The sequence below is a fragment of the Bombus vancouverensis genome, chromosome 9, assembly GCF_051014615.1.
Source record: "Bombus vancouverensis nearcticus chromosome 9, iyBomVanc1_principal, whole genome shotgun sequence".
Lineage (NCBI taxonomy): Eukaryota > Metazoa > Arthropoda > Insecta > Hymenoptera > Apidae > Bombus > Bombus vancouverensis.
The window spans coordinates 10,381,473-10,398,100 of record NC_134919.1 but is presented as its reverse complement, the minus strand read 5'-3'; the positions used below and the strand labels follow the sequence as shown (position 1 = coordinate 10,398,100).

Sequence of the window (16,628 nt, the reverse complement as noted above, 5' to 3'; positions counted from 1 at the left end):
AGAAATGGAACCATTCATTAAGCTGGATCTTCCATATATACTGGAACATTCTATAGCACCTTGATATCCTATGCAACTTTCACGTTAACTACTAAAATTATAATACTAAAATTACGGCGTCGTTTATTTATTAAAGAATCTTAAAAACTTGCACTGTTTCCTTAATCATAATTGATAGTGAAACGAGCTACAAATCTAGTAAATTTTCTTTACGATTGTGTTTGAGGATTATACAAGAAGAATATAATGAATATAATGAACTGAGATTCAGAATAAAATAATAAAAATTTCAAAATGAAATTTCTTTATATACGAAGATGATTTCTTATTGATTTACGAAAATTTATTCAACTGTTTGATACTGAATATACCGTGCATAGATCATTATGATTAATATGATGTGATGGAAATAAACCTACAATACATAATTTTGACAGATTTAGTAGTTCCAGTATTAATAATTTCACACATCATGCGACTTTCCACGATTTTTCTCGGCTGGTGTCTCGACCATGTTTTCATTGCTTCCTCTTCAAACAAAGGATCTTCTTTGCTGCGGTCACTCGAGTCCGCTCATAAAACGCCCAGACGTGCTTAGTGGATACATACATATCGCAGATAAGATTTACGTTTCTCTTTGAAGGCTTTCTTACCCCTGTTGCGACGAAGACGTGCAAACGTCCCATAGTTTGATTCACGCTGGAAGTTTTCGCGTGCGTACTGAACCCTTTTTCCATGTAAAAGTAATTAATGAGACCCGACGTTACTATACTTGTTATTGTCTTTGTTTAAAATTGGAATCCTATGCATCCGTGGCAAGCACTTTTGGAAATTTTGGTTGCGCCGAAAAATCAACCGAACTGAACTAATATTATTAGCGAAGATACAAGTTATCGGAATTAATAAATGTCATTAATATTAGTATAAACAACAGTAACAACTAATTAATGGAACAGAACTTTGTATTCGTGCAGGGTTGCGATTCAATGTATGTAAGTGTACATGTATTGTATATAGAACAATCGCAAGAGTAGTTTGGTGAATTATATTAACTGGGAACGTGTCGATTTTTGCATTTTTCTAGCGTAAATTCCATTGAAAAAACCTGAAGTGAACTAGAAATTCCAAGAAGTCTGTTCAGATTCTGAATCCGCGTCATAAAATCATTTAATATGCGAAGTATTGCATAGAATCGAATAATAACAAGTGCAGTAATTATTACAATATATTTTCAAATAATAATAATATATTTTCTACAAAATTGTTACGTCATTGTAAAAGTTCGTGTCTGATTTTAATAGATGTCATCAGATTATTTCTCTCAATAGGATTAGTATTATAATACCGAATATACAGGGTGGTTGGTAATTGGTGGTACAAGCGGAAAAATTAAAAAAAAAGTATTTTTTATTTTATATTTTCGACTTCCTTTTTCGCGTAGAATCACCCCCTTTCCGCTTGTACCACCAATTATCAAACACCCTGTATAATTTCTTTATAGTCTAACATTTCAAACGAGACAATAATTCTTAAACATTTTGATAATTTCGCAGTGAGTTTCCGTGTTTACCTAATTGTTCTTAATTGGTCCAATATTAATAAATGAAACTGTAGATGTGAACAATGCATTCAGTCGCGAATATATCATAACGAATGGATTAAAAATCTGATCTGAAGTTTACGATATTCTGTTGGGACGTGAACATGTTTTTAATCAAATCTTGAAAATTATAAAAGACGTGCACGTGTCGTAAACATTGGTGTCAGTGCTCCATAAGGTGGCCTTCCGTGGCCTATGGTGGTCTATCGATGAATAAAAATAATGATATCCACCTTTTGCCTGAATGCCCGTATTTTTAATCAAAGGCCGCGCAGCGAGACGCGGCTTACACTTTCCTCAATTCCGTTGAAAGTGTTCTCGCAAAATAGCCTCGTGACAGAAATAACGCGTTCCCGATAAAAAGCTCGTTGTTACGTTATGTAATGACACGCACGTGTCTCAACGATGCCAATCTGCTCGCATTGTTATTCGTTTGTCTTTCTTTTTGTGATAAAGCATCGCGTATACGAACTTCTCTGTGTTTTTTGAAAATGTTGAAAATTCGGGCTATCGGATAGTTTCAACATCTTGCAGATAGAAATCTTCATTTTACGTATCTCTTGTGAATAATTGCGGCGTGCATAAATTGTGGAATATTTTTAGTATCTCTGAAACCTGCAAAGTGATTTTTTACGTGATTAGTCGGACAGTTTCAATATTTCAGCCATCATGCAGATTTAGAAACCTCATTTCATTTATTCTTTATCGACGAAAGTTGTGAATATGAACTGAAATTTATATATAAATTGGAACTTTATACAATTTTTGTCCTATTTTTACTAAGTGTCAAGTTTGATCTTTTGAGTTCTTAGGCAGATAATTTCAATATTTGAGATACTTTACATATTTGGATAGAAGTATTAATTCTAGTTCTTTTTTTTTTTTTTTTTTAATGATATACGCGACTAAAGACTTAATCGCTTTAAGAATCTAAATATCAGAAACTAGAAATGGCGAACTGCTACTTCAACTTGTCGATCAATCGTTAAGGGCCAAGTTTGTAACTCTGTGTAAACTCATCACATCCTTAACTGAGACTTTTTCATCTTTCAATGGTGCTACTTTATGTGTTCTTCAAAACTTTTAAATGAATCCGAAGTTCAACAAAATCTTCGTCGCAAAAATTCTCGAACGTCGCTCGGAAACTTTCCATCATTCGTTTTATTCAAACGTTGCCCCTGATATTAAAATTACTCTGATTATTCGCGCGGCGAATTCCTTTCAACAAGCAATAATTGCTTGTTTAAATTGTCGGCGATTTCACTTGGTGCAAATACATCGCGAGTGTTTTGTATCTCGTGCAAAATACAATTATTTGTTAGTAAAATAAACCATAAGATTGAATATTCGATTTGTGAAAAATAGATAGATACTAGAGTCGTTAAAAAATCATTTAATCGTTCACGCATGAAATGATTTTCGACTGTGCAAAGATCTTGCAAGTACTTTATGAGCTATTGAGTTACTGAAATTAAAATAAAATTAAAGATAAATTTCAACAAACAAAATGAAGAGAAAATTTTAAGTAAATTTGCATAAGGCAAATTGAAATAAATTTGTAAGTAAAATTACTGTAACAAATTACAAATATCGGATCTATTGGTCAATGATGTATGGAGTGATTTGCAACCTTTCGAAACTACTAAGGAAGTTTCGTAATTTTTACAAACGATAATTGGAAGCTTTCCATCTCTCGCAATATCGAACTGTTCGATTTTAAATCGCGGTGATTTATTGCTATGCTAATAGAATTAAAGACCAGAGGGAATGGAAGGTCGATAGAGGAGGCTCTCTGTCTCGAAATACTTATTTTTTCGTTTTGATTTAATATAACAAGAAACAATCATATTGACCGTGAAGGCTCTGACGTAAGGGGCAACAACATTGGCGCAAATTTTGGAGCGCAGCTTAAAAATATCCTACTCGAAACAGCTGCGTGGATGGAAAGTTTCCTCTATTCACCAACGACCTGTGAAGTTAGGAAGGGATTCGTGAAAGCTCTCATTGAATACTTTCGATCTTTTTCCAATCGCGGAATTATTAAAATTATTGGCGTTTTAACATGTCTGTACTTTATTTGATATTCGTCGGAAATTTAAATTAATTTTCTGTCAAAGGAGAAAGCAACGAGTGCAACGAGTTGTTTATTGAAATTACCCTGATATTACAATTTATAATACAACGTATAAAAAATGTGTGAAAACGTATAACATAATGTAACATAATTTTGTAATATATTGTAATTAAATTTCTCTCTACATTTCACAGAATATTCATATTTACGAATATTTCTTCTCTCAAGTAGCTTATACCTGTTTGTAACAGAATATTCTACTCGATCAGTTCAATTTTCGCTTATATTTCTTTTAAAAGAAAAGATGGAGATCTTTATTGGATATTGCAGAAGCTAGTTCAATACTTGCAAGAGTATGTTCGAGATATTTGAATACTTTATTCTATGTATTATTGCGTCTAGATAAATTACGATGCTTTGTAGTTTATGTACTAAACAAAATTATATAATATTAAACCAAATGAAAATTGTTGTTATTTCTATACTCAGAGGTAGGATCACAATAGTTATTATTTTATTCAATGGATAAATCTATCGCACCGTTGTGAGCCAAAAAAACCTTTATTGCACGCGCTTACAAAAAACTAGGGATAAAAACAAAAAGGCATCTTTATCGATTTAATCTATCGATTGTAACTAGGATCATCCTCTATTTACTATTTCTTATAACTAACGCATCTGCATATGGATGGCGAGCACGAACTCACGTTGTCATTTTCAACAAAAATTAAATATTTTGTTAAGTTTTTAAACAGATCGTAACTTGTCTCACTAAAAATAAGGAAAAAATATCTTTCACTTTATTGTACGAAATTATTATATATAATGCCAACAAATTGACTGTAAAGACCGACTAAAAACAATCTAATATACCATAATAATCCTGAATAATTCTATTATAAGTTGGAATAAAAATTCTGTAACGAAGTACAACTTCTTTTAATCTAATACAGTAGTTCCATAATAATTCTAATGATGGAATTATAAGAAATAAAATTCCAATGGAAATAAGGAAACACATGTTAAGATAGATACACTGTAATCGTTATTAATATAACATATAATCGTTGCAAAATGATCGTTTATAATACGAAGCTAAAGTGTAAAATACGGAAAGATCGGTTGCGGGCGCAGGAACATCAGAAGCGTTTCAAACCAACAATTGTACAATGAAGAGTTTCTAGACCGTTTTGAACACGAGAATCCAGAATAATCCGGAGAATGCGAAGCTAATTAGAGAGCGGAATTAATTACTCGCGGAATGGACGTCGACGAAATTGCAACCGAGGACATGCATGTATCTTCCTTGTTTAACTAATGAGGTTACGTACGCCAACGACAAATTCGTTTGCCGAAATATTCGCGATATCCTTTTGCAGACTGAATGATTATAAATTGTTATTATCTTGATTACGGCATTAACATATGTAGCAAAGATTTTATGAATGAAGCTCGTTTAGAGCAGTGCCCTGTATTGTCTGTGATTATGTTCGTACGTTTCGAAGCTTTCTGCAACGTGTCGCGAACATTTTCATTTTTCAGCGTTTCGTTGCTCGGCGAAAAAAGGTGTCCGCTCGAAAGTTGACAGTTCTAACGTATTACGGTTCAAAGAGTTCTCTTGTTTCGACAAATAAATGTTTTCGTTGTTCGTTGCCATCGAATTGATGCATGGTACGCGTTAATTGGAGTTTTTGGTGTTGTAAAAATAAACAGAGAGTTGAGATTTCTCCTTTGAAAGGGAAGAACTGCAGGTTTGGCTAAGATAAAAAGAAAGAAAAGAAGATTGAGAATTAATTCAGTTGATTAATACAACGCTTCAGTTAATTAGTACTTTATATTAAATATAATTCAACCAAGATCAGGTAATTCTTTCATGAAATATGTTATCACGATTTGACTGAAATCCTAATTCTAACTGAATTAGAATTTTTGTTATTTCTTTTGCCAGAACTTCCTTTATTTTACATTAATATTAAGTGGAATCCATCCACCAGTAGAAAATCTAATATAATTCCATTTCACAATTCAGTTTAATTTAAATTGAAAACACAGTTGTTAATGCAAAGCAAAGTAGATGAGTTCAACGTAATTTGATGTGAAACAAGATTTTGTTCGTATGTATTGAAACTTTAAATATCAAATATTCATGTAATTAATAACTTAATCTTGATCAAATTCTGTATGATTAATTCTTCGTGATATAAGTCAAGTTTCTTCATTAAATAATTTTCTAATTAACTTTTATTACAGTAATGTCAAAGTATTGTATGCAAAATTGTTTAGTTTTTTGCTACTATTGCCGAATTCTGGTCGCTTGCCTTCTGTCGAAATATTGCACTGATAAAGAAAAACATAGAAAATTAATTTGTTTAATTGAAGAACAGAGTTACAACATATTCGGCAACTAAATTTCCGCAATCATTATTCTAACGAAAAAATCGCATTCTTCTGACTTAGTCAGCTGCAGAATGCAATTTCATAAAACTAGTGTCACCGATAGCCCCATATTGCTTTTCTACGTCTTCATACGCGTTTAGTAAAACAATTAAAACATTGATTCGCATAGAAACTCACCTAATATTAAAACGATTTAGATATTCAAACCAGCCAACTAGATTTTTCTAATTACGATCGATCGATCAATGACATTTACCATTCTCCATTTTTTAATTTCCGAACAAAATTTATAAACAGCTTGTCTATTGCCAATTGTGTAACACATTTGATCGTCAGTGGAATAATGTATGAAATGAAAGCAAATTTCAGTAGAGAGATATATTCCATTAGGATATTAGACCTAATTTTATATAAAATGAATAGAGTAGTGTACAGGATTGTTGTCTTGTCTTTGTAAAAAAAAATATATTTTTCACAAATATGTACGTATTGATAGCTGTGCAAATTTCGTAGCTCTGGTAGTTTTATTTCCCACTATAATATTCTCTAACATTAAGCATTATATTCTTATTAGAGCATAGGTATATTGATGGATTATACTCTATTAACTCAAACTCATTATTTTTCATTGTATTTCGTTAAAAAACATCCATCATACTGTAACGAGTATAATGAAAATTATAAAAATCGAACTTCTTCGTTCGTATACCATTCATTCTATTTTTATGTCTCGCTGTTCTTCGCAAGTAGCTGTAAACAGCCAGCCAATCGTAATTTTTATGATTTATAGCAGTGAATTTGGAAATTGTATTACGGGACGAGCATATGTTGCACTGTATTTTCCATTAGACACACCAACGCAATTTTTAAATTTACTTCTTTAGATCTGAATTAAATAATTAAAGAAAAATGAAAGAAAATTCTAGTAGAAGTAATAAAAGTTCGAAATTTTCCGTAAGTTAGTATATTTTATATGATACAAAATTGCGTGATATGATTAGTTAGCTCCACGCTAAATTTCAAAAGCGACGCTTTACATCCGCGACGTAAGCTCGTCTCCATCTGGCGGCCTCATCGGAAAAACTCTCGAGCTTTCAAGTTCCCGCGTAAGCTTTCAACTGGTGTTGCCATCTGGACGAATCTCGACGAACCGGTTTTATGTTTATAAATAATCCATTTTGCAGCTGTATAGTTGCTTCGTGGTTTAACGTTGATCGTCCATTGGCCTCGTAAATTCATTAAAAAATTCATTCTCATGGCACTTGTCTCTCGAATGTTCGAATATTGAACATATTAACTTGATGTCAGGACCAGAACCCTCGGTTCCTTGACTTTGTTGAAGCAGAGTCCACTGTGCTTTGTTAAATTGGTTGTTTGCTTTTCTTCTGCTTGAATTAGAGAGATGAACTCTCTGGATCTATGGAGAACATCATTATGGGGTCTGTTGAGTAACATATATTCCATATTGCGAGGGAATTTCTTGAATCTTACTGAAACAGTAAACAAAAATTGAAGCGTGTTTTATTTTATTCTTTACGTTTTGCAATTTCCAATAGTTGGAAATAATTATTTTGCCTTCTCGATGAAAAGCCATTGTATAGATTTGCATCTTTAACATACGTTTTAATTTATTCGATTTTTACTTCATTTCGATTTTAACGATTCGTACTTTACTAAATTCTAGTTTACATACGGGAATGCTAAAACATTGAACTCATCTGGAATTAACAAAAATCGAACTATGATATTAATACATCTATAAAGATAAAAATATTTATTGACGAGAGCAAGATTTAGGAAATTAATAGAATGAAATCAGAGCTTTCACGTGTTAAAATCTAATATAAGAAATTCGAGTATAATCAGATTCATTCGAAAAAGGACGATATCTCGGCCCAATATCTTATTGTTACTAAACACGTGCAAATCCATTATAAATTTAATTAACAAAAATTGAGTCATCGTTTGAGAAGAATCCCACTCCTCTCATCTGCTCACCCAGCTGTCCTTATTCCTTTCGAACTGCTAGATCGAATATAGAGATATTTACGTACAACTATTTTCTGTGGCAATTGCCAAAGAAGCTTCACACGATTTACGAAGAGGATTTGCACTTGGCTAGCTTCGTCTCGTAATTTCGCTGGTTTTCTTCCAGACCATCGTTTCCGGAATATCGTGGTGGCGTCGTCGCAACGACTTTCAAATCAGGTTACGGATGAAAAATATCGCCTTCTGCAATGCAAATTCGTTGTAAATATCAAGACGAGTCACAAGCTTAAGTCTCCGTACAATTCGTGCAAATTGCCCGTAAGGAATTTTTGAAGTCAACGCTACTATGTTCCATTGTTAGAATCTATCCTCATGATAATCGTGCTTTTCAGAAGCCAAACTTTGCTTTTCGGAAATTTCTCATCTTGAAAATTATCTAGGTTCGCGATTAACATTCTTGAAAAATAAATATTCTGATCGAACGAGTTTGTTTATCGTAGACAGGTGGCATAATAATAATGCATAGTAAATTAGGCGTATTCAAAGCAATAATATTTTCGTAAGGAAATCGCTTCTCTCTGTTTTTCAATGTTCTAATTGATTACTGTGGCTTTTGAATAGATTAATTAATGGTTCTTCGAGTATTAGTTAACGGGTAAAGGTAAACGATATAAGCTGCATAAGAATTTATAGATTCTCATCTAGTGTTTATCTTGGTGAACGATCAAAGGAAATTGTACGGATTATTTTTAACTTGCTACCAAAAATAGACGTTTTCGTGGAAGGAAACCGGAGAAAACGATTCTATAAATCTATTTTATCGGTTTATAATAAAAATCTACTTTATTTTGATTTAGACGAGATTTTTATATACATTGATTTATGTTTAGCAGATTCATATTGCAGAAAGCGAAAACGATTTGGGAAATCTACTTTATTACGTGCTAAATCAATATTTTTATCTTCGTCGAGATTCGTGTTATTCGCAAAATTATGCAACTCCATGAACGTCGTAGACAACACTATTTTACGCGAATTAAAATATCGTAATCCTCGCTTATTGTGTCTTGTGCTTTCAATATATCAGCGTTGAATTTTTTTAAACTAGAAATCTTTAGAAAAGAAAAAAAGAAAAGAAAGGGTGTGTGCGGCGAGAGATCGGAGATTTATTCGCACGTGACGTTCATAAAGTTCGAAATAACTTTCGAACATTTATTTTTGTCTATATAGTATACTTATGTTTCTTCTTTTTATTGAAACTTCAAACGTCTTCGTTTTGCAAGAAATCGCGAAGAAATCTAAAACACAGTTGAATCCAAACGCATATTATTCGTTTGAAATGAAACCGAGATAAGATTCGCCGTTATAAAGTACAAAAGACAGAAATCTGGAGTTTAAGACGATAAAAGACGCGAATTTACAAAACCACCGAGCAGATGGATAAAGGCGTGTCGTTGTATGCGTGGCTCAAAAGAGAGATGGTATAAGCCGCTGAGAAGGTGAAAATAAAAATCTCAGCCATTAAACCCGAAGAAAGGGTAACTCGACTAACGCAGAAAGAAAGCTTGAAAAGTAAGAAAATGGAAACGTACGAAGGGAGGATTCAGCGAAGCGAGAGAGGTCAGAGACGTGTCGAGTCAGAAAATAGATGAGACACGAAACAGAATTTTCCGTGGCAAAGTCCAGACAAAAAGGAACGAAGAAAATTGACGTACGTTGTTGGCATCATAGAGTCGTAGAGGAACTAAGATATATCTAATACACAGAAAGAAAATTTCATGAGTCGATGCCGCGAAGTTTTTCGTCATTTATCTGTCTTCCTATCTATTTCTTGAATTTCATTTCAAAAATTTCTATATTCCACTTTCCTATCATTTACGTTCATACCTTTTTGACTTGATAATCAGAATAATTTCAGTCGGCTTCTCGATCAAAGCTCGAGAGTATACCCTGTAAAATAGAAATTGGTTAATTTCCATACGCACTCGCGAATCTAAATAGATGCTAACAGTAAGTGAAATTTCATGCTTGAATTTCTATTCTCCGGATTCTTATTTTTATTGGAAAAAGTTGCAAGTAATTCACTCGAATAATGGACGTTTAATGTATTAGAGATATCGACAGGTTGACATTTTGCAAACCTAGTGCGATAAAAGACAAAGGTCAGACACAAAGGATCCAGTTTATCTATGGAAGGTTACAAATATTGTTCATCTTCTATATTTTTCTTTTTCATAAAGTCAGAGTGGGATATATCTACAATCTACTCGATTCCATATCTATTGCGAAGATAATTCACTATAAGATTGGAAGACAAAATAAGTGACTTTTGTGAGGAGAGTTAAACGAGTTTGGCTCGTGATGCGGAAGTTTCCTATCGTGATGACATCGATGCATCAATACCTTATTAGTAATTGATTTGTTAGACGCTGAACAGATATGTTCTTTCCCATTATTCTTCTACGTTTTTGAGCAGGAAAATAATCTAATACTTTTGGAGTTTCCGATGCGCAAACGGGTTACTAGTTGTAATCAATAAACGATATAACTAGAATTTCGCTCAGAAAGTAATAATGACGTAGTCAGTGAATTACGGCAGGGAATAAAAAATTCAATTAGAAGAAAACTGTTTCATGAATATGCAGGTAATACTACATGGACGAAACAACGTTTTAATAATTAACCATTTTATCACCGTTACTACTAATTATTGTGGAACGTATTTTAATTAAAACACCGTTAACATTTAGTAATGCAATTATAAAATTTTCATACGTACAATTACATGATATTAAAACACGAGATATCATCGCATCTATTTCCATCAATTCTCTGTTTTATTTTTTCTTTACGTGACGACAATTCTAGTGGGATTTTTATTATAATACGCTTTTTTTAGATGCGACCAAAAATAACTGAGGTTAAGTGATAATATTTTTGTGCGGAAATCGTAATATTTCGTTGCGGATGGAAGAATGTTGTACCTGTTTATTTAAGACGTTCATATACAAATCGGTAGTACTTGTATTTTTATTTTTATATTCGTTCCGTTGATCTATAATTATTACGATGCCAAGCTATGAATATTTATCGTTGGAAGGATCGAAATAAAGAACAATAAAAATAGTGCATAAATTAATGTATAAAGTACGTTTGAAACAGATTAAATAAGAGATTCGCAAGTAAGCTATTTCCAAGTTATTTGCTATAGTAGCGTAAATTGCTGCGAACTACCCTACTGCAACATGTTATTCCTTTCTCATAAAACATGACTCGGAAAAATTCAAATAAAAAATTACAACTGCTAAAACGTTTATATCAAACCAATAGTTCTCTTCCTCAAGAATTGTAAAATTGAATCAATAATGCCAACTGAGTCGCTCAAAAAAGATAGAAGTCCATTATAACGGCTGATGTCGTTATGAATAGTCAATTGAAAGAAAAATTTTACCAATCACCGAGAATTCAGATTTCAACAAACGATACCATTTTCATCATTCAAACTATCGTACAAAACATTTAAACAAACTAGTCTTCTCCAAAGACTATAGAAATCAGCCGATGCTTTCAATCCATTCTAGTCGTTGATACGCCTATAAGCAATCAATTAAAAAAGACAAACAAAAATTGCTCCTTCCTTTATTCTTCGTTTACGTATCACAAAAAAAAAAAAAAAAGGATAGAAAAGGGAAACGATTTCAATAAACTACACTATTTTCCTTGTGAAGGCGCTCGTCCAACAATTTCACTCGGTCCCTCGCCGACAAAAGGCTGCCTTTCAGAGAACGAACGCATATAATGGCCATAAATTCGGTGACGGCGCGTTGCGATCGTAAACGACGTCGATGTCTTATGAGTTCATTCACGTTGCCGCTGCTGTCAACGAGCCAGTTCCACACAGGAATCCGATTTACGAACGCGTAACGTCGATATTTGATTTATTCGGCCGGATCCGCGTGGCCGAAATAGAGATCCGCGTTCTCCATTATTCTTTACGCGTTTCGATCTGCGTCACCGCCCCACCTTGCTTCTCTGTTTGTTTCGTTTTTCAGCCCCGGACGGCGCGAGCCTTTGTCCGCGAGCGAAGCTCGCAATCAACGCCCTTTGTCTCCCTTAAACTCGACCGGCGTTGAAAACTCGACGTGTCGCGCTCGATGAGAACCATCGGCCGTTTTCAGTGATAAATTCCGATCGAAATTCATCGCGGGACAGTGCCGCCTATACGGATTGTATACGAGCGTGGAAATTGATTTGCGCGCCAGGGTTTGATTGTAAGTAAAAGAAAAATGCAGTAATTGGTCACGTTTGAAACGATAGAGAGGCGCGGCTGATGGCCGCTGTGCTTTCGAAGCGTCGTGCGTTTGTGTAATTTGCGTGGTATGGATGACTCTTTTTTAGTCATTTTCAAAGGGGATAGAATTGTACGGTAGGAATTTCTTTCGCGACAGGTCCAGCGAAAATGAAATTATCGACGAAAATCGGACCTGATTATTTCGACTCGATTTATTAGAGATATTTATTTCACAGGTTTAAGGTGGAGTTTGGAATTTAAAGAAAACCACAATTTTGTATATTTATTATTTTTATTTTACATTTAAAACCACAATACGCTTTTTATCAAATCACAGAATCGATCGAACAAAATCTAGACAATGAGTTTCGTTCGATAATCCCTTGACATTGTACGTCCCATCCTCGAATCCATCCTCGAGAGTAGCAGCGTCTGAGGGGTAGTCGCGTAGCTCTTCGTCGTGTACCGTCGTCACGAGACGTCGTGGTGGCCATCGTCGTCCTAATTATACGTGTTTCTCCGTATTTCTGGAATTAGACTGAGGATGGGGCGCGGTGCGGTTGACTCTCTCGCGGTAAAGCGGAGGCGTGCTTCTGAAGCTCAGTCGCGCGTGATCCACCTCGAATCGCGCATTCATCCTGCACGAAGAAGCTACTTTCGTGAACAACTTCGTCGCGCCTTCGCAGCAATCAGGCTCGTCCGATGGGGCGTCCACGTAGGTATCGATCCGTGCCCCGAGTACCGATCGATCGTCGATCCTGCTGATCGAGGAACCTTCTCGTCTTCGTCCTTTACGCTCCTAATATCTCAATATTAGAATTTCCTTTCTGTTTCTAATATTTCCTATTATTTTCACTTGCACTCGTACAAATATTTCTTCTATGTGATAAAATTAAATTACTATAAAATTAGAGTTCTATGTTTAGATGTAGAGTTTAATAACTGAATAAAATATTTCTAATAAATATAACGAGTCTTTGGATAAAAAGATGAACGTGAAAGTGACTGAAAATAAGAATAGAAATTAGCTTTGAAGAAAGTATCAAGTTGGAGTACTTGGAACAGAGGCTACAGAAGTCTCAGATATTTTAGAGGTGTTCCTCGATCACGCTATCGATATCTACGAGAGAGTCAATCGCTGAGAGATATTCGTTGGAGAAGCAAAACCGTTCGAGTGCGTATCGTGATTCAGTGAGAGGGTTACAATCTTTCTTCTCCGCACGATCGTTGACCAACGCGATCTCAGTGTAGTTTAAGTTGTGAAACGCGAAGAGGATCGCAAACAATCGCCATGGCAACCACGCAAGTCTTCCAGGACTGGGACTCACCCCATGATACCATCAGCTCCATGACCAGGTCAAGCACTCGTAAAACTACCACCACTACTACCAGCAGGCGAGAGGTAAGATTATTTTGGGTCAAAATAGTGATGACAAAAAGGATAAGAATTATAGCTAGAGATAAAGATTGCACGATAAAATTATGCGTTAATTCTATTTTCCATTGATGCACGGTTCGTATTCGATAGATGATAGTTTTGGATCGTAGAGTGGGTTAGCTGTGAATTTATTTAAAACGCAGAGTAAGTTTGGATGCTGGTAAGCCAGCTGTTTACCGTTGCATGCGTGTTTCTGGTTAACTAGACGATGCAGGCTGTTATGTAGGTAGAAATTGTGAACGCAGTTTTCTGCAGTTTCGCAACAGCTGAAACTAGGTCTTGTGATGGTTTCTGGAGACGATTGTTTTGGAGATAGGAGACCTATTTTAAATATCGTTAGGATAAACATTAATTATGCGCGAATAAAATTATAAGTTTAGAAGCTTCTTCACTTTCGTTACAAAAAATGGTACTTCTAACGCCAGTTACTAAATTCTACGATGTGATACAATCACATAAATTTTATAAGAAATTCTGAAATGACTAATTAAAATACTACAAGCTTGGGAACTTCGAGAAATAGTAAATTTAGTGAATTTAATGAAAGAACTTCGTGTAGAAGCTAGTATATAATTCTTCATAAGGAGTTTCTTTTTTCTTTTTGGAGTTTGATAAAACAAATCTAGATTGCCTGTGAAGCATGGAAATATATGTTTTCCTGTGGATTAAATTATCGCGTGTGGATTGGCTATAAGCGATATCCTCGGAACCTGCAAGGCATGCACAAAATCCAAATCGATGTTATGCCGCGTGAGTGCAGCCTAAAATTAGAAGCATCCGCGATCAAACACAGCTAATCTGATTCTCGGAAAATTTCAAGTAACATTGCACGATTTTCGTACGACACATCATTTCGTTCTGACAGTTTTGTCGGAAAATTGTACGAGCGGACAGCGTTTATCGTTACATAATTCTGCCTCCTGATATGATCCAACAAATTGAACTCGAAACATATTGCAGTCGGATTGCCTAAAACGTAGCATGAAAATAGCGTTTGCTTCTGCCTGTTGGTCACGATACGGGCAAGCACAGATTAGCTTCCGGTTTCTGTCTCGACCTCGAACATTTTCCACGAGGAAGAAACATCGAGTCTCGAGTGGTGCACGCTTCATCTTCTCGTAAAATACGCGATTGTCGTTGTTGACGGATGACTGTCTGACCAGTAGGCCAAGCATAACATTGCGTTTACGTGAAAACCAGACGATCGAGAGAAATTTTTAGAGGAGTGTGTGGTATGAGAGAAATTTGCTTTAAGAATCTTCCTATGAAGATGTAGCTAAGATTAACTTTTTTTCAATTAATATTTTTTCTATTGTCTGACGTACTCTTGAAATATTAAAATATGTACATTGTATGAACCTGAAGGAAAGTTGGACTGTCAAAGGATTTTCTGTGAATCAATGTAGAATAAATATTAAGCATTAGTTATATGTTATAAGTGTTTTTTAATAATATACACTATGATGGAATCTATATTGTTGTTATTTCTTTTTATTCTTGAAGAAAAAGTTGCTATTTTCAGGTAAAAGATGTTACTTTTCCATTCTCTTAGTTACGATAATTCCAAGTTTCTTGTTTCCTGAAGCTTTGAAGCTTTAGTATAATTGTATCAAGCTTACCTTTTTTTTTACCACTATATTTATTTTTTACAATTCCTCGCGATTTTATTATAATATTTCATTTTCTGCAATACCTGAAATAGACATAAATCATGTGTGCATTTTGTTCCAAGTCAATCTGTAGAAACAACCTCGATGTACCAAGAACATTATTAAATATAGTTATTAAATTCAATATCACGAAAATGAAGTATAGACATTCAGAGAAGATTCTAGTTTGAACAATCAAGAAATAAATCATTTTGAAATTTTACCGAAAAAACTGTGGAAAGTATAAAATACGGAGCGTCTTGTACAAGTGTGTGTTTAATATCGTTCCCTCTATTCGATCGTGCGTTCGTTTATGAAAAAACCAAATTTATTTGCGCCGTTCCGAGGAGTTTTAATTAACAATATCTCATTCTGCATCGAAAAGTATCTCATCGAAGCGATGGATTTATACATTTCCTCTGCTCTATTTATTTGTTTGTAGTTGCAGCATCGCTATATATACTGCGCACGACTGTCTAGAAAATAAAGTCGTTATAATTATAACAATACAACCGTGACCGAACAATTCGCACAATTATTTGCGTAACTTAACCGAGCTTTTGGAAGCAGTGTTCTGTGCGAGGCTCCTGCGTACATAGGAGCGTTGCCAGGACCCAAGGCCGATCTGCCTCCCCGACTAAAATCGTGATAAACACCCGTGAAAATCGTGAACACGATGAGTAATCTCGTCTCTGTTGGCCGTCTGCTTTTTTACATATTTTCCACCGCTTATAGTCCATTTCCACGAAGACTGAAAGATATAAAAAATTCTAACGAATTTCGTGTGAAATCTCTTAATATTTCGAGAAACACATTTTCTTGCTAATATCCGTTGCTCGTAATATACAGTGGCGCGCAAAAGTTATGAATCAGGTAAATGTTCACTTCATATGTACGTTAAAGAATTTTTGTATCAACGTGTCTTGTAATGTTAGTAAGAACTTTAACGTTGGTATTATTTATTAATTTTAACTATTTTTCCAATGTGTTAGTTTATTTTAGTTGTCATTCTAGAAATTCTTTCAGATATCAATTTTGGAATATACATATGCGAAGCGAAATATTTATCTGATCAGACACTTTTACACATCATTGTATATTCGAGAACATATATCCCACAGGAATAGAAGCTTGGATAGCATTTTATAAACATGTTAAACGCGAAAGGTAGCAGCTAAGATAGATATATG

At 34.4% G+C, this 16,628-nt stretch overlaps 1 protein-coding gene across 10 annotated transcripts in view; it reads left to right on the top strand.

Moving 5' to 3' along the window:
* Window positions 1-16,628, top strand: part of tmod (tropomodulin) — a 120,126-nt gene that overhangs the window by 22,367 nt on the left and 81,131 nt on the right. Inside the window, exons 1-2 of one of the 10 annotated variants that reach the window (XM_033346519.2) lie at window positions 12,959-13,066; window positions 13,444-13,753. The exons of 8 other annotated variants lie outside the window; for them this stretch is intronic. In XM_033346519.2, coding sequence (XP_033202410.1) covers window positions 13,643-13,753 — 111 coding nt within the window. In that variant the 5' untranslated portion in view covers window positions 12,959-13,066; window positions 13,444-13,642. Of the gene's footprint in view, window positions 1-12,950; window positions 13,754-16,628 lie in introns of those variants that run through there. One more of the 10 variants, XM_033346518.2, reaches the window with a different exon arrangement.